This window comes from Nannobrachium achirus, assembly GCF_963921795.1.
Source record: "Nannobrachium achirus genome assembly, chromosome: 5".
Taxonomy (NCBI): Eukaryota; Metazoa; Chordata; class Actinopteri; order Myctophiformes; family Myctophidae; genus Nannobrachium; species Nannobrachium achirus.
In genome coordinates, this window is record NC_137814.1 from 54,666,490 (window position 1) to 54,688,862 (window position 22,373).

At 41.4% G+C, this 22,373-nt stretch overlaps 1 protein-coding gene across 1 annotated transcript in view; it reads right to left on the reverse strand.

Moving 5' to 3' along the window:
- The window catches only part of LOC308285637 (BMP/retinoic acid-inducible neural-specific protein 3-like), a gene marked incomplete at both ends in the record, with an annotated part of 65,209 nt that overhangs the window by 12,331 nt on the left and 30,505 nt on the right, over positions 1–22,373 (reverse strand). Inside the window, 3 exons of the mRNA XM_080726467.1 lie at positions 8,424–8,660; positions 12,202–12,307; positions 20,337–20,563. Coding sequence (XP_080582593.1) covers positions 8,424–8,660; positions 12,202–12,307; positions 20,337–20,563 — 570 coding nt within the window. The remainder of the gene's footprint in view (positions 1–8,423; positions 8,661–12,201; positions 12,308–20,336; positions 20,564–22,373) is intronic.

The window sequence follows — 22,373 nt, forward strand, 5'->3', positions numbered from 1 at the left end:
ACAGAAACCGGTACACATTTTCTTCAGATCCTTTTCCAAAGGTTTGCGGTTGGCATCCCGGCCTGGCTCCGAGGAGCACACTTTTCCAAGTTCACTTTAAATAGCAGATCTACAAGCTCACAGCACACGGCATTGCGTAGTAGATAGTCTATTTTCTTTCAAATAGTCAGTGTACAGCGAGGCTGCGAGGGTGGTTAAACCTTGATGCCTCAAGGACCACTGGGGGTCCACGGACCCCACTTGAGTACAAAGTCTGCCTATAGCAGCATTATCAATGGTCCAGGGTTGTCACCTGTTTAGTAGTACTATTACTAATACTTTCCAACCGCAGCTCACAAGATGAGACAGAATTAAGAATGAGTTTGGGAGGAGACAAAAGACAAAGGAGATACAGTAGAACGTCGATGCCCTACAGATTAATGTTTTCTACACTACAGCATTGCAGATTCATCACCAGTGGAGCCAACTTTGTACAGATCAATATTTCCGGCTACTTCAAGCAGCTCCTCACTCATACTCGAGGCTGAAAGATCATTCGGTCTGCACAGTCTGCCATTATTAGTCCGTGTAAAGGATTTTAGATTGCAAATTAGCAATGAAACATAATACAAAGGTACAGGTTAACGTTTGCTTGACTATGGCATATTTTGTTGATACAGGCATAGTGAAATGGAATTGTTTATGTAAATCAGTGGTTCTCAACATTTTCAGGCCGCGACCCCCAGAATAATCATATTTGAACTGGGGACCCACCCATCCTGACGAGCACTAAGAGTTAAGGCATAACAGTATAACACAGTTCTATTGTGAAAATAGCAGATCTACATGCTCACAACGCCTCGCGTCACGAGGCGTTGAGAGCATGTAGATCGTCTATTTTCACAATTTCTGCCTCTGAAATTTGTCATTTTAGAGGTATTAAAAAGTCCTTAAATTGTCACTTTAGAAACATTAGAAATGTTTAGATACCTTCTATACACTTACACTTTATGTTGGTGTATACTGTTGAGTGAGTTGCACATTAAGTTAATCATCTGGGGACCCCCCCTGGGGTCCCGACCCACAGGTTGAGAACCACTGATGTAAATGATGCTCATATGATGTCAGTATGACCATATTTCACCATCTATTTGTCTGCTTTGAACGTCGTCTATGAAACCTTTTTAGCGGAGCAGATCGTTGAAAGTGGGCATAGATCCGCTTTATCAACTGCATTACGTTTCTCTCACGAAGGACTGTTAAGTGCATGCTTGGAGCGTGCACTGTTTTCTGTGTTTCTCTCCCCCTCTACTGAGGCACTGTTCACACGACGCTGTTTCCTGGAGAAAACGGCAAAATTAAAAGTCAGATATGCACTGTTCACACAACGCTGTTTCCTGGAGAAAACGGCAAAATTAAAAGTCAGATATGCCTTCCATTTAGACGACAACAGCGTTTTCGGGGGTTGAAAACGCTACAAAGTGAAACCTCCTTCTAGGGTGGAAATCTTTGAGAACGCTCTGCCTCGCGTCTCCGTCTAAAACGGTGAAAAAACGGTGCAACCAGCAAAACGTGTGATGTTGTGGCTGACATCAGCTGTGGAGCCACGCTCATGCCACGCTGCACTGGAGAATGTAAACAAACAAGTGAGACAGCTCAGAGTTGAGTTGAGATGAGAGAGTGTTGCCACCGAGGGGCCAGAAAATGAACTGGTCACGCGACCCATGTTTCAGCTCGAGGGTGACAAGTGGGCGATTTAAATAACATTGGTTTCAATAGCAGTAGCAGCGTCGCCAATATCGGCATTTGTAGGTAAATATACAACATGACAACTGTTTTACAGTATTTTACAGTGACAACTAAAGTCACTGTACGATTTACTTTATACTATTGCCAAAAAACTATGTAAAATAACGTGGTTTAAGATCATTAAAGTCGGGCTGTTGCTCTGTCACTGGCTAATCACTGCGTCGCCATAACTTTGTTAACATGCACAATAGCACCACCGAGTGGCAGCTGAAAGTAAGGCAATGAAAGGCATGTACTCTGTTATCGTGAGACTGTTAGTTGCTATTGCTTGCTAACCAATTCTCGCGATTTGTCACTTTAGAAGCTCCTCACGAGCCGCCATTGGACCCGCCCCATGAAGTGAGCGTAGGTGGCAAAAATCTCCAACAGCTGTGATAGGAAGTAGAGCAGACATTACGTCACTTGTCTCTCTGGCAATGCGTCACCGCCACATAGCACAGTGTTTCTCAACCTTTTTTCTGCATGGGCACACTTTTCATGTCCCAAGAATCCATGGGCACACCAACATAATACGGGGGTGTACATATTGTCACCGTCGGGAAGAAACCTTGTATCTCCAAGTTTCAAATTTGTACGTTTTTTCGCGAAGTAAAGCCCTGCTTCTTCATACAACAGTAGCGAAAACAGCCGATCTACAAGTACACAATGCCTCGCACCGTGAGGCGTTGTGTGCTTGTAGATCGGATAAATACAATACAATACTGGCTTTCAAGCAGTTTCAAGGGGCACACTGACCCTTCTCAGGGGCACACCAAAGGTCCCCAGGCACAGTGGTTGAGAAACACTGACCTAGCGACATGGTATGCACACTACAGTGTTTCATTCACTGATGATGCGGTTTTTAACACTGGAAAAAAAGTAACAACGCAAGGGCACCTCGCTGTTTTCTCTAGAGACTGTTGTCGAGTAAACGTGGCCTGATTTCCTTTCTGTCCTCATACCCAGGTCCAGTTCATCAGCGAATAATCAGCCCTCAACTCCGCCTCACCATCTCATCGGTCCTCCAATAATCAGTCCACCAATCATCTCCATTATCCCTTCCAATAAATACACCTGTGCCCTTGCAATCAGCCCCATCTCCCTTCCACCATTCCAATCCTTATAAGTCATGCTCAGACAGAGACAGTTCTGTCTGTGACCCATGTGACACTTGAGAACTTCACAAGTCTTGCCATCAGCAAGACAGTGGATTGTCAGTAAATTGTTAGAACATTGACAGTGAGAAAGGAGGGCATTTGCAATGTTGTTGTTATGTTAATCGTTGTTGTCGGGTGGAAACCTTGTATGTCCAAAACATAGACTGTAGAAAAATATGGACGGTGCGACGCCATTGCTTTCTATGCCGCGAAAATGAGTTTTTTTTTGTCCCTTGTATGGGTGTCGCCATCATTGTTTGAAAGGTACCCCAGGAATCATAAGGAATGCTATTGGCTGCCAACGGTCACACGGAACCGCAGGGATACATGGGAGAATGTGGTCGGAGCCTCCCGAAATACAGCACATGAAGAAGAACACAGTCGGCTGGTATCAGCTTAGTTGACCCCTCCCCCCGCAAATGTATCATCAAGTTTAACATAAATGGGACCATATTTGCTCAAAACGCATATCATGATGATTGAAAGGGAGTTTTTCACTAGCGACAGGAACCATAAAGTATTTATGACAACGTTTATTAAGGTTAGAAAATCAAAGGGGAAAACGAATGGGGTCCAATGTAGACAAATTCTTTTTGGTACCTCGCGGGGGAAAAACAGCTTAACTCATCTAGTGCCATTCCCGAGATGTCTCGTGAAATGTACTCGAGTATATGTAGTGCCATTCACGAGATATCTCGGGAAAAGTAATATATTACTGTAACGGCGAGTACATTACCGAGAAGAATGGGCGGAGGTCCGGAGACGAAATCCGTCGCTGATTTCGCATCATCACGGCTCCACGAGCACAAAATAGTCCCATCCATAACATTGAGGTGGACGGGGGATCTCATCTTTAAAGGACCTACACCATGAATTTTCACGTTTTCTATTTTAAAACCTTTTTTTGGGGTCCCACTGGCACCTTCTATCCTATCCTTCTATCCAAGTCCTATTTCTGACCGTTGTGTCTTTCTCTGGTTTTGGGCAGACAGAGATGAAAAGCTTTCCACGGGTTCTCAGAACAGTGCTGTTCTGAGAGTTGACGAGAGTGACGTCACTCTCGGATTCGCGTTTTTTTTTCAGAGTCAAAAAAAAATTTTTTCAAAAAATGTTTTTTTTCAAAACTTTTTTTTTTCAAAACTTTTTTTTTTTCGAAAAAATGCAATGCAGTCAAAAAAAAAGAATTTTTCAATTTTTTTTCTCCAAAACTTAAAAAAAATTTTTTTTTTCAAAAACTTTTTTTTTTTCAAAAAACTTTTTCTTTTTCAAAAAACTTTTTTTTTTTTCTGGAAAAAACCCACTAGATGCGCCCCTGAGCAAACAGAGGCCGTTTTGGTATTGCAGCTGGAGAGCCTCATTATAGTAGAGCTAGAACAAACAAAAAGAATGGTCAGAGTGTTTTTTGAGGGTTAAAACCTGTCTAAGACTCAATTTTGAGCATATATTTATACAAAAAATATAGTTTTAAAAGCATGGTGTAGGCCCTTTAATGTCCATTATCTCAAAACTACACTTTAGAAGCTAGGATGGAGGCAGATGCTCGCTTATGTTACACAGTTATAAAAGCTCCCGGTCGGCCATTACACAACTCCACGTGGACAAGGATCGGTTCCGGCGCACGACCCGATGACGTCAGACCGGAAGTGATTGCGCTGTGGACTTCTGGCCTTCAAAATAAGATAACGGCGGTGATGCCAGCCTGAAGGTGGCGTCGTGGACTTTATAATCCGTTAATTTCAGGGGCACTAAATGAGTTAACTAGCGGCCAAACATAGGAAGTTTTAGTTCCGTATTGGATTCGTTTTAAATCGGCGGAACTATGGCCCTGGTCCAAAACCGTCATTTAAAATTTTTAAAAATGAACCAAACTAGTGAAAATAGCCGATCTACAAGCACACAACGCCTCGCACCGCGAGGCGTTGTGTGCTTGTAGATCAGCTGTTTTCACTACTTTTGTGCGACAGTCTTGTATGATGAAGCAGGGCTTTACTTTACGAAAAAACATACAAATTTGAAACTTGGAGATACAAGGTTTCTGCCCGACAGTGACGAAATACTACTCAGATTCTTATTTCCAATGAAAATAAGTGTCAAAAAGTGCCTTTTGTTTTCAGTAAGAAAAGAGAATAATGAGCAGGGCTAAACAGTGAAAAGAACCTTGGAAAACAAGTATTTCCAGACGTTTTGAAAAATCACATCTGTACAGGCTTATGTCAAGTTCTGGCCTGTTTCTTGCACCTTCTGTTCAGTCAGGGTATTGTTTCTATCAGGGAAAGGTAAGATTTGGGGCACCCTGTACATTTTCATCACATAGATATTTCTGTTATTTACAAGTTAGGTTAGGTATTTCCATTGTTCGTTAGTAGGGGTTTGTTTTGTGGCAATCTGGCTAACCATCGTCAAATAAAAGGGAAAAACAGTGCCCTCTCTGTTTTGTTCCTAGTCTGTTCTTGAGAGATTAGTTTTATGGTATTTTTATATGGCATTCACCAACCCTTTTCCATGTCTTCGTACACTTGTTAATAAATCACAGAATTCATTTTATCCATCCGTTTCCTCCATTCTTTTCACTGGATATGTTATTGTCCCTTAACACCGTTGGGGACCTAACAGGCCATAACATCGTAGTAATGTTTGTCCCAGTGATGACAACATGCCATACTACTACTGTTCAATGTGTTCACTGACCAAAGATTATTATCAGGTTACATTAATTTGTCAATGTAATCAAAACAGATTACATTTCAAAAGTAACCTTCCCATACCTGTTCAGCGTATGGAACGCATATTACTTAAAGTGTTTATCATCAATTTGTAACTCTGATTTTAGTATTGCAGTGGTTCTCAAAGTGGGGTCTGGGGACCACTGGGGGTCCTTGAGGGGGGTTCCAGCAAAATGAGTTAACAAAGCATCAATGTCAGGGTCACGGCCTCTGTATGTGTACAGTGTGCCCCTGATGTGACTTTGCACTAGTGAGACTGGACATGGAATCAGATCTAAGCTGTCGATATGGGCCTCAGTGTGTCTCTGCCCCTCCTTCGCCCTGCTCCTATTTCCCCTCAGCCGACCTCCTCTGCCTTCTCCCTGAGGCCAAGAGTCTGAAATGTTATGTTAATTTATGCACTCGGAGTCTGTACTTGGTCTGGAATACTTTTGAACAAATGTCTTCATCAATGGGGCGTGGCGTGAAGGTGGTCAGCCTGTGGTACTGTTGAGGTGTTATGGAAGCCCAGGTTTGCTTTGAGTCTGGCGTCTCTCATCTTTCTCTTGACCAGTGGTTCTCAACCTTTCCAGGTCGCGACCCCCAAAATAATCATATTTTAACTGGGGACCCCCCCCCCACCCTGACGAGCACTATGAGTTGAGGCATAACATTTTGTATAACACGGTTCTATTGTGAAAATAGCAGATCTACATGCTCAGGCGTTGTGAGTATGTAGATCGGCTATTTTCACAATTTCTGCCTCTAATATTTGACAATTTAGCAAATGTTTAATTTGTCATTTTAGAGTTATTAAAAAGTCCTTAAATTGTCACTTTAGAAATGTTCAATGTTCACTCTATACACTTAAACTTTATGTTGTGTTTGTTTACTGTTGAGTGAGAAAACTATGTTGCACATTAATAAGTTAATCATCTGGGGTCGCCCCCAAAATAATTTGGCGACCCCCACCCACAGGTTGAGAACCACTGCTCTTGACAACACAACACAGATTCTCTGTGGGTTTTCAGGTCTGGCCAGCCAGATGGTCAGTTAAGCCCAGTAATACCATGGTCAGTACACCAGTTACTAGTACTTTTCCTGCGTGCATGGCTCCGAACCACTCACAGGGTTAAGGGTTCCCACACATTTTTACCAATTAATTTCCAAAACTTTTCCAAAACTTTTCCACAATATTTAACCCAATTTCCAGGACAATATAACAATAATTCAGCTCAATAACAGGTCTCTTATTCCTATGCGCAATGCCCAGGTAGTGTATGCCAGTGGTTCTCAACCTTTTCAGGCCGTGACCCCCGAAATAATCATGTTTTAACTGGGGACCCTGGCACCCTGACGAGCACTAAGAGTTGAGGAATTTTGTATAACACGTTTCTATTGTGAAAATAGCAGATCTACATGCTCACAACGCCTTGCGTTGCGAGGCGTTGTGAGTAGTGTTTTTATTATTATTATTATTATTTTTTTCTGGGAGTAGTGAAAGTTACAGGTAAGGTGAATGCGAAACGTAAGCTTACCATAATCACAGTAATCCTTAATCATTTTCAATCATATTCAAGGGCTTTTGGAGAAATGAGACAGACACAGAGCCCTGCAAAGGGGAGGTGATTGTGTCAGACTGTCCAGCTGGCAGCTGATGCCAATAAGTAGTAACGGCCCCTTGTAAATGGATCAAAGGAAGGCAATTATGTCTCTCTGCACTGTCAACTAGCAGCTACAGATGCATACTTTTCAAGCAGACTGGTTAATTGGTTCTTAACTTATTTTGTTTCAACTTTAAAAATGGCCAATGTTTTACCAGTTTTTATATAGTTTGTTGATTATTTTTGATGCTGTAATGGTCTATTTTATTATATTTTTTTAGGTATTAAACAGGTTTTAAAAGTCCTTAAATCGTGACTTCACTGCCAAATTTCAAAGGCCACACCAAAGGTCCGCTGCACAATGCTTGAGAAACACTGCACTAGTAGGCCTATATCTGAATTGTCGCTGGAGTAGCAGGAACGCCGCCGTCGCCACCCGCAATGTGGTGGCCCTCGGCTTGGTACCCTAGACATAATTCGGCCCTTGGCGAAAACTAATTGGGGAACCCTGGCATCCAACAACGTTTGTGACGTGTGGCTGGAGACAGTTATAGGCCTATATGTGATTATGAAGAAGTTTACTGAGGTTTTAGACATATTTTAGTTTGTTCAACACAGGATATTTAAATGTAATATTTTGTTTTGTTTCGTTTTGTAAAAAAAAGTACCGGTAATAGAATTATTTTCTTATTGCACTATTCTGCTCTTAATTTGATTTAGTTTGCATGGTTATTTTGTGGTACACTACTCATAAGCTTTGTTTTTAATTTGTTGATTGATTCAGTGCTGCACTAAGTGATAGAATTAATAGATTTTTTTTTTCTTAATGCCTTGCCAAAAGATCGGATCGGGAAAGATCGGGATCGAATCGGAAGCAATAATATTTGATCGGTATCGGATCGGGAGCAAAAAAAACGTGATCGGGGCATCCCTAGTTGTGAGCATGTAGATCTGCTATTTTCACAATTTCTGCCTCTAATATTTGACAATTTGGCCAATGTTTAATTTGTCTTAACAACAGGTATTAACAAAATCAATAACCAAAGACAATGCAATGAATGCATAGCTATTGTTTTCCAGGACCTTCCTGGACCCTTGATAAATTCCAAAACTTTTCCAGCACTGGAAAAATATTTTTTCTAATTTCAAAATATTTCCAGGAATTTCATGACCGTGGGAACCCTTGCACTCACCAGATTCCTGGAACTCCCGGTTGGTCTGTGCCAGGGCCTCTCGGACGCGCAGCAGGCTGCTCTCCAGGGCGTGCAGGTCGGTGCGGGGACAGTTGCACTGGGGGAAGCCCTGGCTGCACTGGCACCAGCAGTCGCCCTGCCGGCACACGAACTGGCCCTCCGAGTTACAGCCGATGTAGTTGAGGGCGGCCTGGACGAAGCGGCTCCGCAGGTAGCCGGGCAGGATGACCTGCAGGCCTGTGTGGGGATGGGACCATATGAAGATGTCATATCACGAGTATTGTGACCAAAGAAAACGCGATTTTATCGCGATAGTCGAAATATCCCCAACATCCATTATCCTGGGGCGGAACATTTGCCAAAAAAATTGCGTGTGAGCTTGTAGATCGGCTATTTTTTTTGACAAAGAGATTTGGTAGAGACTGTATCAAGTACATATATTATAACGTCGTTATCGGGTGAAAACCTTGTATGTCCAAGACCGTTCGTTTTGTATTTATCATTTTAAAAATGAACTAAACTAGTGAAAATAGCAGATCTACAAGCACACGCCTCACGGTGGGAGGCGTTGTGTGCTTGTAGATCGGCTGTTTTCACTACCTTTTGTGCGGGGCTTTACTTTGCGAAAAAGTTTACACATTTGAAACTTGGAGATACGAGGTTTCTGCCTGACAGAGACGATAAGTAGATTTTACCAATAGGGGGTTTAAGTGGTACCGGATATGCAGCTCGGCAAATAAAAGGTGAATTGATCCCAACAATTTCACGATAAATTAGGGCATTAATTTACCAAAAACAAACAAACATCAAAGGAAAAATATGTAGATACTGTATGAGGTTTGTGCCTGACAGCAACAATATTTAGACCACACATACAAAAATGCAGTACAGTATTTTCTGGACTATAAGGCGCACCTGACTATAAGGCGCACTGTCAATGAATGGTCTATTTTCAAACTGTTTTCATATATAAGGCGCACCTGACTATAAGGCACACATAATAGACGCTACCGTTGCGTTATGCATCCAACAGATAGAGCTGTGCTAAAGGGAATGTCAATGTCAATGAATGATCCATATATAAGGCGCACTGGACTATAAGGCGCACTGTAGTTTTTTGAGAAAATTAAAGGCTTTTAAGTGCGCCTTATAGTCCGGAAAATACGGTATATGCACACAAAATGCATATACATACACACACGCATGTGCACATACGCAAAAAATGATACATAAGCACATACTGTGCAGTGCACATAATACTGTGCAAATATGAATGTAATATTTAGAAGTAGGAACCATGCACACAGCACGTCCATGCACCTCAAACTGCTATGATTACTGTAAACACTTTGCTATTGTACTTTTTCAAAAGCAAAGAGTTGTACCCTTTTGCACTTGTGTATCCTATTATATAAGATGAAAAGATGAAAAAAAAAAACAAGAATTGCTTGAAACCTGAAAACCCAGAACTATAGGGTATGGTTGTTTACAGGGATCTATACAAGTATGATATGCTTGCACAATCCTCCTGTACAGTAAATGCACACCAGGGCAATTTCCAACTTTTAGCAGAGTGGGAGAGTTCAACCGCTTACACTAAAGTGTTGGCTGCTGCCGCGGCTGCCGCCGCGGCTGCCTTCATCTTACGAACAAAATCACATCAAATACAATCCCTACAAAGTGGTAGATAATACTTTCTGCCTTGAGGCGTTTCTGTATTCTGCTTGTTCTGCATTCAGGGCTATAACAAAACATGAAGCTTGCTAGAACATTTGGAGCAAACAACAAAAACAGGAGAGTGGGGGAAAAGAGAGAGTCAACCCCCCGATAAGAAACAGCCTTATTTGTTCTCATGCCGACTCCTGTATCAGCAAAGAGAGTGGTTGTAAGGTAGTGTTCTGACAACAGTGTTGTTGTAAGATAATAAGTACTGTACAGTATGGGAGATCAGAGGAAGTGCTGCAGTCTGCAACAGTACACTGCAGCAGTGTTGCCTTCCTCGACTGAAACCAATGTTGTTTTTGACAGCAAATTTTTATTTAGTTTTAGTCTTTTGAATAAAATGTAATTTAGTTTTAGTCATAATTTAGTCAACTGAAAAAGTTTTAGTTTTAGTCTAATTTTAGTCGACTAAATATCATAAGATTTTAGGCGACTAAATCTACAGTTGATTTAGTCAACTGAAATGTATTTTGGCAGGCCTTGATGGCATCATAATGACTGATTTTACACTTGGTTGTGTGCTGAAAATAGCCGATCTACAAACTCACAACGCGGCGTGCTGCGATGCGTTGTCGGCTATTTTCAGCACGCAACACCTGAGAGCAACCAAACATAAAATCACTCTCTTCTCCACTAGTCCCTCCCTGACGTTTTAGTCTAGTTTTTATTTTGTTGACAAAATAGTCAATATATTTAGTCTTAGTTTTAGTCATCACAGCTTAGTTTTTATTTAGTTTTGGTCAGTGAAAAAAACGCAGTCGACAAACATTTTTCGTCATAGTTTTAGTAGACAAAATCAACACTGACTGAAACTATGACGAAAGATGTTTGTCGACTACCTTAATTCACTGACGAAAACTAAATGAAAAATAGGCTATGATGCAGAGGCTAAGATTAAGACTACTGTAAATATATTGACAATGTTGTCAACACATTAAAATTAGTGGTGTCCAACGATTAAATATTTTAATTGCGATTAATCGCATGATTTATGTAGTTAATCGCGCGATTAATCGCAAATAAGTCATCAGCTTTTATCAGGTCACAATGTAACTTAGAGGGATATCTTTCAAGTCTTTTGTGGCCCTATTAACTTGGAAGTGTAAATATTTGCTGGATTTATGCATAAAGTATGTTAATCTTTTATTCTAAATCAATTAAAAACCTGAATAAATCATAATGGTATTGCATTAAACAGACTTCAACTGATGGGTATAAGGATCTGCTAAATGATTACTGTTGTGTCCACCTTTATGCTTTAATTATACTTTGTATTTTTTGTTACATCAACAGGGATGGACCTTGTAGCCAATATAGCCGATATTGTAGTAATGTTTGTAAATATGCGATTAATTGCGATTAAAATAATTAATCGCGATTAACATAACGGTGAGTTAATTGCGATTAATTTAGTTAACTCGGACAGCACTAATTAAAATACAAAAATGTTATGCAGGGACTAGTGGGGAAGAGATCCAGTAGAGCTAAAAGAGAAGTAATTTTATGTTACGCTGTGCTCGGGTGTTGCGCTCTGAAAATAGAAGATCTACAAGCTCACAACACCTCACAGTGTATGCAGCCAAGTATACTGTACATCAGGCATTACACGTCCAAAAAAAAAAAAGTTCTGTGTAAACAAACACAACTGAAAAACATAAGTTTTAGAGAACACTGCTGATAGTGCTGTCAAACAAGTATATGAAGCTATCTATGAAATCTATGAAAAAGTTCTCCAATCTCCAACTTAGTTTTACAGTATACAATATATTATGCACTGCTGCATCTCTCTCTCTCTCTCTCAGTCAAAGGGGTCCTTGGCCTGAAAAATCTCAAAGACTTGTGTGCCATACCTGTGCTGAAGATGAAGGACATGCACTTCCAAACCCCTAAAATTCTGGCAGGTGCTGCTTCTAGCTCGCACCCTTCATCAGACAGGCTCAGACTGGTCTGATAAAGAGCGCTGGCTCGAGCCGTCGCAGCACTTAGTGGGTGCAATAAAGAGTTCTCTGAAATGGAGCCCAGCAGCGAGCAAGAGCTTTTTAACTTTCTTTAGTACCTTGTAGGTGGACCTTGTTCTCCGGGCTGTGCACCAGCACAGAGCTCACAGAGTCCAGGTTGTCATAGTTACTGCATCCGAGAGGCCCCGTTCTGGTCTCGGTCACCTGTGAACAAATAAATATCAAAGATTATCGTCGTTGTCGGGTGAAAACCTTGTATGTCCAAAAACGTTCGTTTTGCATTCATAATTTTAAAAATGATTTAAACTAGTGAAAACAGCTGATCTACAAGCGCACAGCTTGTAGATCTGCTGTTTTCACTACTTTTGTGCGACGGCCTTGTATGATGAAGCAAGGCTTTACTTTGTGAAAGAACCTACAAATTTGAAACTTGGAGATACGAGGTTTCCACCCGACAATGACGTTATGGTAATATTCAAAGTGTCACAGGTTTCCTTTTTCCCGGCCCTGTATTTCCTTTTTGTACGATTTATTCCGCTATTCCGCTGACTGACATCAATATGTATAAATAACTTATGTGTGACAGGGGATCGCTATATATAGGTGTACATATTCACAAGAATATTTGCTTTTATCCACAAAGGTCAATGTTCTGCTTTCTTCAAGCCCCATGAACTGAGCCACGAGTCAATGTGCTAAAGCATTCGGATTCATGTACAGCATACTCGCACATATTGATTCTATTCATGTCAATCATCATATGCACAGTACGGAGTTGTCAACTGTTTTCTTTTTGAAAGAATGCTGAACTAATGAAACACTCTAAACCTTGTAATATTTAAATATTGCAAAATTGGAGGGCCTCTCATTGTTTGTTGAAACAATATTTATTTTATTTGCATAACATTAAACATATTCATCTAATAAATCAATCAATACTTGGTTTGGTTGAGACTATGTAGAGTCTACATAGTCTCAACCAATGAAACTAGTGGAACATTTTATTTTATTTAATTTTTTAAAGAAATGCACGACAAATTGGATAACAATTTGCCCGCGACCCAAAAGTGGGTCCCGGCAAAATTATTAGGGAACCAGTGATTTAAATCTTTTTTTTTTTTTGGGTATACTACTTAAAATAATTTTGGGGAAAAATGCTGATGCAAAAGACTACTGCCCTTTGTTTCAAGAAGCTTTATGCCCTGTATAACACATAATATAACGACAAAATGTGACATAGCTCTGTTTATACCACATATGTCAAACTCAAGACCCGGGGGCCAAATCAGGCCCGTGAATGAATTATCTTTGGCCCGCAGGATGATATTTAATTACTATTAGAACTGGCCCTCTGGTATATTGCACACACACACACACACACCACCATAATACTACAAGTCCCACAATACACTGTGAGTGCAAGGAAGCGTATCGCCTGTGGTCAACTTTCAGCTACCCCTCTCCCCAAAAACAGGGGTTTTCAAGCCAGGTGGGAGGCAGAGTAGCCTACCGGTACATGTTCATAAAGGGCAAACCTGTGTGTCTTCTGTGTGGATTTGATTTACTTTCTAATTTTACTCTATGAAAGCAGTGATTGGTGAGGATCATAGAGAAGCAAACTGAGCTTTAATAAGGCATTTTCCATGTTTATTGCATGCAGTTTCATTTTTGCATTTATTAGGCGACTTAATAGATTTTTGAAGGAAAATAACGTTTTTGCTGTTTGCCTGTTGAAAAATGTTTTCACTTAACTGATTTTAAGATTTTATGTTTTACTTAATTCATTTTATGATTAATGTGCAATAATATAGGCTGTGTTAGGTCCAGGTTCAATATGTGCAATCATTTCAATACGTTTTTAATAAACCAGTCCGGCCCTCGACTTGTACTATTATTATTTTTTTATTTGGCCCCCCGTGTATTTGAGGTTGACATCCTTGGTTTACACAAGGCTGTACCCCCTCCAAATGTATATACGTTCCCCCTTTTCAACTGTTTTTATTTTATCACTTTGGCGATGTAAACGTGTGTTATCCCATGCCAATAAAGCCTCCTTTGAATTGATGTGGAGTTCTGTACCATATTGACCCTGGGGTCTCTGCACACACGCCGAGTTTCCCAGCGCACAAAACCAGTTGTCAAGAGATAATGAATAACAACTTTAATGATGTCCAGACGTGGTCTGCCAAGAGAGTTGGCAGGAAATCTACTGTACTTGTCTCTTCTCATGGGAGGAGCAGCCTGATGCTTAAAGGGTATAGGTATATATGGATAATATTTTTATGAGAGCGATTAACAAGGGGCTTAAGCTTTTGTTGGGCAAGGAACTTTCCCTCCTAAATACATTCTGGGAGGGATTGTGTTGCAGTGTTGCCAATCAGGGAACCCATTTGGTAAAAGAAAGGGGAGGAAAAAATCCCACTTTGTTCTGCTGTTAGCAGAATCTGCCTTGTCGAGATTCCAATGTTGCAAATGCAAACTACACGATTGCTGCCTTATGCGACTTAGGTTTTGTGACTGAATTTCCATCTATCGCATGTTTAATTGCAGGCACGTGCGCACATAGAAATCAAAGGGGGCTTGAGCCCCTGCCCTTTTATCTGCCTGTAAAAAGTGCCCTCTCCAGACCATGAATGCAGTTTTACTATGGTGAAAGAAATGCAAACGCCCCCTTTCCATGCCATACCTGAAGGCAGCATTCAAGAGAATTGCCTTGTACAACTCTCTTGAACTTGAATGCAGCATCTTATGTTGAAAGAATTGCCCTCTCTGTGTAGAAATCCAGGCTGTCACGTCACATCTCCAGTATTGACTTGATAATCCTTAGTTCAGTGTGGTATCAAGCACCGAAAATAGCCGACCTCCAAGTTCACAACGCGTCGCAGTGTGGCGCGTTGCGAGCTTGGAGGTCTGCTATTTTCGATATGTTCACAAAAAGGCTCCTTTAGAAACGTCAGCCCCTGCCTCTCTAACATTCTCTGCATGTCCCTGTTTAAAGGTGATACACCATGCATTTAAAAAGTATTTATGTCATATTGTTTATGTCCCAAAAACGTTTTTCAAAAGGTTTGAAGCTAAATTACCACTCCTGAATAGAGAGCCTCTCTCATTTTTGAATGGCTCTCAGAGCATTTCAGCTGCAGTACCACCTTTGGCCTGAACTGCGCCACCCCCCCAATTTTTTTTTTAAACGTCACAATCGGCAGCAAATCTGGATAGCCTGTTTTGAGAACCCGTGGGATACTTTTAACCTTTGCCATCTCAAAACCAGAGAAAGACACAACGGTCAGAAATGAGACTTTGTGAGGATAGAAGGTGCTAGTGGGACCCCAAAAAAAGGTTTTAAAATAGGAAAAGTGAAATTTCATGGTGTATCACCTTTAATTGATACTTATCCTTGAAAATAGCAGATCAACAAGCCCACAACGAAGCAAAGGCGCTATTTTCTGCACCCAACAGCATAGTACAAAGACAGTATAAATCAGGTTTAACGATTATAGGCTATAACAGCGTACCATCTATACACCTCTATGTTGTGCATGTGTGTGTTAACGTTGATTTATCCCAGCTCCTAATACATATATTTTAAAGGAATGTGGCATTCATCTTGTTAATTCTTTGCGGCTTGCAGGGCATCATCATCATCATCATAGGAACGTATCAACATCTCCTTTTATACTGAATAATTCAGCGGTGATTCTGGGGTGGAAATCAAACAACCCCGCACGCACAGCTGATTAATCTCCAACTCTACACACCCACACACACACGCACGTGCACACGCGCGCGCGCACACGCACATCCAACAGCCATAAAACCCTGGTTGGAGTTCGCAAACCGTAAATGTGCTTGGCAGCAACTCATACCTTAGGCCAGCATAAATTTATGCTGAACAACTTGCCTTCCATTTCTCATTGAAACCCCATTGCCATATGTCTTTTAATGAATGGACATACTGTATATAACAGCTGGTGATCAACAGCCCTCACAATTTATTACCCCCCCCCCTCCCCTGTTTCTCTCTTTTCTGTTTCTCACTGTCCTCTCTCTCTCTCTCTCTCTCTCTCTCTCTCTCTCTCTGCAGGGGTGTCGCACCAAATTCTGGGCCCTGGGTACAATGATTCACTGCGGGCCCCCCATGAATGTTCTTCATAAGGGGAGTGGGTTTAAATCATTTAGACTGGAAACGCATTATTACGCATTATTGTGTGCTTTAACTATTGAAAAATAGCAGATCTACAAGCTCACAGCGCGGCACCGAGTGCCATGCTGCGAGCTTGTAGATCGGCTATTTTTTAAGAAAAAAAACATGAAAATGTGTGCAAGTCTTTGAATATTTCAAATCCTTCTAAATGTTTTTTTGAAAAACCTATGTTTCTGTGTCAATGGTGCTCAAACCTTTTCATGTGAAGGACCCCCATCTCAAAATATTTAGTTCCAGAGATCCCCCAGAAGCAAAAGATTTGCACACATTTTCACGACTTTTCAAAAATAACAGATCTACAAGCCTGCTATGTAGATCTGCTATTTTTCAATAGCTAAAGTATAAAATAATTAAGGCCCCTCCACCTTGGGCCCTAGTAACTCAGTCCCACTTTGACCCCCTTGTGACGCCCCTGCCTGCAGAATGGCTTCCAAATGACAGTCAGCTTGCCTCCAAAACGAATGGAAGGCCATCTACGATCCATCAGGGCTGATGCAGAACACATCAGAAGAACACATTCTCGCTTTGCCGTGAACTTGTCTTCATCAATGGCTACTGACTGCGGCAGAGAGAGCGCCATGTCCTCTAGATTGATGAACTTTCGCGACACACACTCATCAACGGCCACCGAATGAATGACAACATAGTCGACTGATGTTTTTTTTTTTACACAGGTGGACGAATCGACAACGTTACATGTCCGGTTCTTTCACTCGATCTGCTCCGTCTTGCGAATGTATAATATTTGCTTACAGTACACAGAAAGAAATGTCTGCACTTGCAGAAATGAAGTTTCTTCAGAGCACAACTTCAGTTTGCTTCTGATAGTCTTGAGGAATGAGCGAACAAGAGGCATCGCTCACTTTGAGGTACAATAGATATACAGTACCGTACACTGTATAGCAGTGGTTCCCAAACCTTTTAGCTCGTGACATAAAAGAGAGACCCAAACTCGGGCAAAGCTCACAACGCGGCACAAGCTATTTTCACTACTTCTTAAACATTAAGTGCTCTAATTTATGGAATTTCTTCGATTTTTCTTTGATTTCTTCATGAAATTATTAAAAGAATATATATATATATATTAATATTTTGAATAATAATAATTAATTTTTCGAAATGTATGAAACCAAAAAACTAAGGGACCCATAAAAATGTGTCTGCAACCCACAAATGGGTCCTGGCCTACTGTTTGGGTAACCAGAGCTTATTTGAATAATGTCTGATGCAAAGGCTGAAAAAGTCCCCTCCCGCACCCTCATACTGCTCAGGAGCTGAAACTACCCCTTGCTCGTAAATAAAAAAAATAATTTGAATTTACGGTAAGCCTTTAACTTGGGGGAAGAAAGGCTAAATTAAAAAACTCCATCAAAGACCATGCGCTGTTTTAGAGAAACTGGGGATAAGATGGCAAAATACAAAAACTAAACCAAAGTAAACTATTCTTCCATACTTCATTTCCCCTCCCAAACCAAACACATTGCACAGAAGTGCAATATAATAATCCCTCAACAAAGCCAGCTAAACTGGAAGCAGCGGTCCTCCTTCAAATGAAGTGTCTGAGGAGGCAGCAGCAGTGGTGGAACAAGCACTTTATACATGAGCACCATTAGCAGCGTTTCCCCTCCCGACAGATAGCGCAGCATTACGCCTAATTTCCACACAGCTGTGAGAGATATAGGCAATATTCCCTCTACTTTATACGGAGAGGAAAGCGCATTCATTTAACGGATTAATCTTAATGGCCATTTTTAATTAATGCAAAGTGCAATCGAGTATACCTGAAAAGCGCGCTATGAATAAAATATGTTATTATTATCGCCACAGTCGAGCAACTGAATTGAATGGAATTGTGTCTTCTGCTTATTTCCTTGGTACACCTTCCTGGTCTCTTTGAAAAGGTTAAACGAATGCCAAAACAAAAACGGAGATATTATTATTCGGAGATAACGGCGGTTATGAACGGAAACGGAACACACAGCTGTGTGGAAATGATTAAGCCCGGGAGTCGGGACGGTGTTGTGTGTGCCGAACATAGCTGATCTATAGCAAATGTCTTAGTTTTTTTAAGATATGTTTTTTGGGGCTTTTTTATAACTTTATTTGCTAGGACACTAGATTGATAGGAAATGGGGAGAGAGACAGGGAGTGACATGCAGCAAAGATCGTCGGGATCGGGGCTCAAACCCGCGACACGCTGCCAGGCATCAGAGCCTACGTGGTGTGCGCCTGGACCGGTAGTACGCCAGTCAATCTAAGCTAAAAAGGGGCATGACCCAAAATAAATTGCAATAGTAATCATTCAGGGTTTTTTATGATCCTTAGGCTCATCCAAAACACATGTTAAAAATCTTCCAAAATATTCTTAGTGGATCAAGGTAAATTCAGGGGGATCAAGTTTGGGTCCCTTCACTTACTATACAGGAAAAAAGACCCCTCAAAAAATCTTCTTTAAGTAGCATGTGAGGGGTCTAACTAGGTGGTTTTCATTATTCTGAATCCATTGCAAGCATTTGTTTTGCACGAAAAACATTCCTCTGTCCAAAAACGGACCCACAACACTATGGTATAGTGATGGTTTAGTGATGAGTCATCACTTTTCACACTTTCGAAAATAGCTGATCTGCAAGCTCACAACGCATCGCATCCACGAGACAACGTGAGCTTGTAGATCAGCTATTTTAACCAACGTGGAAACATGCTGTGCGCGAGGTTTAGAAACTTCTGCCTTCAGCCCTTCACAATAAAGGTGCAGGAAGACTGGGCACCTAAATATTGTGGGCACCTCAATGTTAAGTTGGATGAAATTATTGCTGTGTGTGGTTCTATATGGGCTGTGTCAATAATTCTGACAAATAATAGCATGCAGCAACGTCTAAACTTTTTTTTTTTTTTTTTTAATAGCCAAAAGTATAAAAATATTATGGTTAAAAAAGAACGAAAAAGAACTAAGTTAGTTAATTTTGGGGAACCCTGAACTTTAGTTCAAAATATAGAATTATGAACTATGAAATGAACTAGTTCATTTTAGAAGTTTTGAACTTGAACTTGAACTAGTTCATTTTTAAAGTGAACTTTCCCAACACTGCATGCTACTTAAAGAAGATTTTTTTAGGTTTCTTTTTTTTCCTGTATAGTAAGTGAAGGGACCCAAACTGGAACCCCCTGAATTTACCTTGATCCACTAAGAATATTTTGGAAGATTTTTAACCTGTGTTTTGGATGACCCCAAGGATCATAAAAAACCTTGAAACATTACTATTGCAATTTATTTTGGGTCAAACCTCAGATTGACTGGGCTATAGGCCAGTGGGCACCCTAACCTAGCTAGGTTTGACTGTAAAAGGAATGGACAGTGTCACTGGTTTCTACAGACCACAAATTAAGCCTATCTTTCAGCAATTTCAAACCCGCCATCTTTCTATATCCGGTCCAGAAATTATACGGTAATGTCTACTAATATTGTCTTGACACCAGTAGGAGGTGAAATAGTGAAATCTGCTGGGCCATTAATAGGAACAGCAGCTTCAAGGAGAACCCGCAAGTGGCTTCATTTCCAGCGAACGAAGCTAGCCCTAATTGGTTCAACGTGAGACACTGGCATGCGACGAAGCGTAAATCAGGCATCAGATGGCCTCATAGCACTATGAATACTTTCTACTTTTTACATTTCCATAACAATCTTTTGTAATTTTACTAAAGTAAATTTTAAATTCCGGACTTTCACTTGTGACAGATTATTTCTACATTGCAGCATTGATACTTTTACTCAAGTCAAAAATGTGAGTACTTTTTCTCCACCACTCCAGATGACTTCATTGAAGTCACTGTCGGGCAGAAAACTTGTATCTCCAAGTTTCAAATTTGTATGTTTTATTTTCGTAAAGTAAAGCCCTGCTTCATCACACAAGACTGTCGCTCAAAACTAGTGAAAATAGCTGAGCTTGTGGATCACTAGTTTAAATCGTTTCTGAAATGATAAACACAAACGGATGCAAGATTTCCACCTGACAACAAAGACATACGTACCCGTATGGCGGTGGATGCTATCTGTAGGTGGTGCAGCCGGCGCAGCGTGCTCTCTCTGTCTGTGAAGTAGGAGGCAGCCAGCTGGTGCAGGGCCTCCAGGGTCACGGGCCCCGTGCCGTTCAGGTAGCTGCCGGCGCCGCCGGGGTCCGGGGCCCCCGAGGAGAAGGAGGGCTCCTGGCCCCGGATCAGCTTCCGCTTGTCCACGAAGATGGTGAGGGACTCCTCCCCTGAGGGGGGCAGAGAGGAAGCAGCATGGTGAGAGACTCTGTCAGTGAGCATAGTCTCGCGATTGAGAAAGGCTCTGCCGTAGGCACACATTAGCGAGTTTAAGCTCAATGATTTTCAGGACGGCAACGCCAGGCGGACTACGGCTGCTATGACGTAATCGCCGTAGCGATCAAAATGGTTAAGCAAAGCCTCGGCGGCGACGGGTTTCCACCCCTTTCACTGGACACTTTGCGTTCCCATGGCGACGCGTACACGCAGCAGACGGAGTAGGCGCTACGTGGGAAGGGACCTTCTGCCGTAGTAGAGACGGCTGGGGCGACAGCAGGTTTATCTATCGAGCGTGGATCATTTCCGGTTACCGTTGTCATCTGCCGTTGCCGTTGCGATGCTTAAACTGGCTATTGTCTCCCTAGAGAAAACAGACTTTGCACCCACTGCACACAAAATGAAGTGGAACCCGAGCTACATGTACTTCCTAAGCGCCTGCCCACTGTACCAAGACATCAGAGACACATACTTCCCACAGATCATAACCACCCAAGGAGAGTTTGAAAACAAGACCAACGATAAAAAAACTCCCATACCTCCTGGGTGAAACAATGTGCAAACACATCAGCAGCAAGATTCGTGAGCTGCTGTGAGAGGAGAAGGATATCAAAGACTACTGATCCTGGTGTATACATTCCTGCACTGTCTGCATCGAGTAATCTCCATACATGAAAACTGTTTTCACCCATCTCAAATGTACGTATTTTATTTTGATTGTGTTATATTGATTGATTGTATTGTACTGTGTACACTTCCGCTTTGGCGATGTAAACGTATGGTTTCTCATGCCAATAAAGCCATTTACATTGAATTGAATTGGCTCCTCCCCTGGGGGGCAAAGAGGAAGAGGATGCAGCGCTGGGCAATTAACGGGAAAATATATCGACACCAACATTTCCAGAACCTCTAACCTCTAAATTGTTTTTGAGCGGTGCCAAACCGCTCCTACATTTCACTTAGTGTGTTGTAGGTCCCTATGTCCCTATGTATGCAGTACCACCAGCTCACACGAGACTAACGTCATAGAAAGTACGCAGAGCTGATGTCACGGACAGAACGGCCCATAGAGCACCGCTCACTTCACACTGGTGTGATTTTTTTACTGCTTGAACTACAAAGCCTGAATAAGTCAGAGTTTCTCACTTTTATCTGTAATTGTGATAAAGTTGATTGATTGATTGATTGACGGACTTAATCTTGCTCATGTACTGTAGCTTCATAATATAATTGAGAACCAGATTTTTTTATGCAACTTTTTGATGTCTTAACATCTAATATATTGCTTTATAATCAACAAAATCGATATCGGGTGGCCGAGCTTCTAGTTATACTTAATTACTTGTGACGGAGCAGCACTTTATCACGCTTCATTAGGGTCTTCCTCAGACAGGTTGGAAGAACGCAGGAGTGATTAAGTACTGTCCATCCTGGAGGGGCGGATGGTTGTTCATTCACTGTTTGATTAGGCAAAATTACTGTGTATCCATCAGGCTTTTCATTAAGACATTAAGACCTGTCTGTGTCCGATTCTACAAAATGTCTTCTAAATCCCAACGGTTTTCTTAAAGAGGTGGTGCCATGATTTTTCTCCCCTCTAAAACATGATTATCAGGTATTATGATTATACTAGGAGGAAGATTTTTTCCAAAAAAGTATACAGAACGAGTTAAAATTGGGTTTTTATGTGGCCACACCCCCAGTTCATTAAGTATGCATGGATGTCATGTTGGGTGGTGACCCAGCTGAAGTTAGCCACACCCC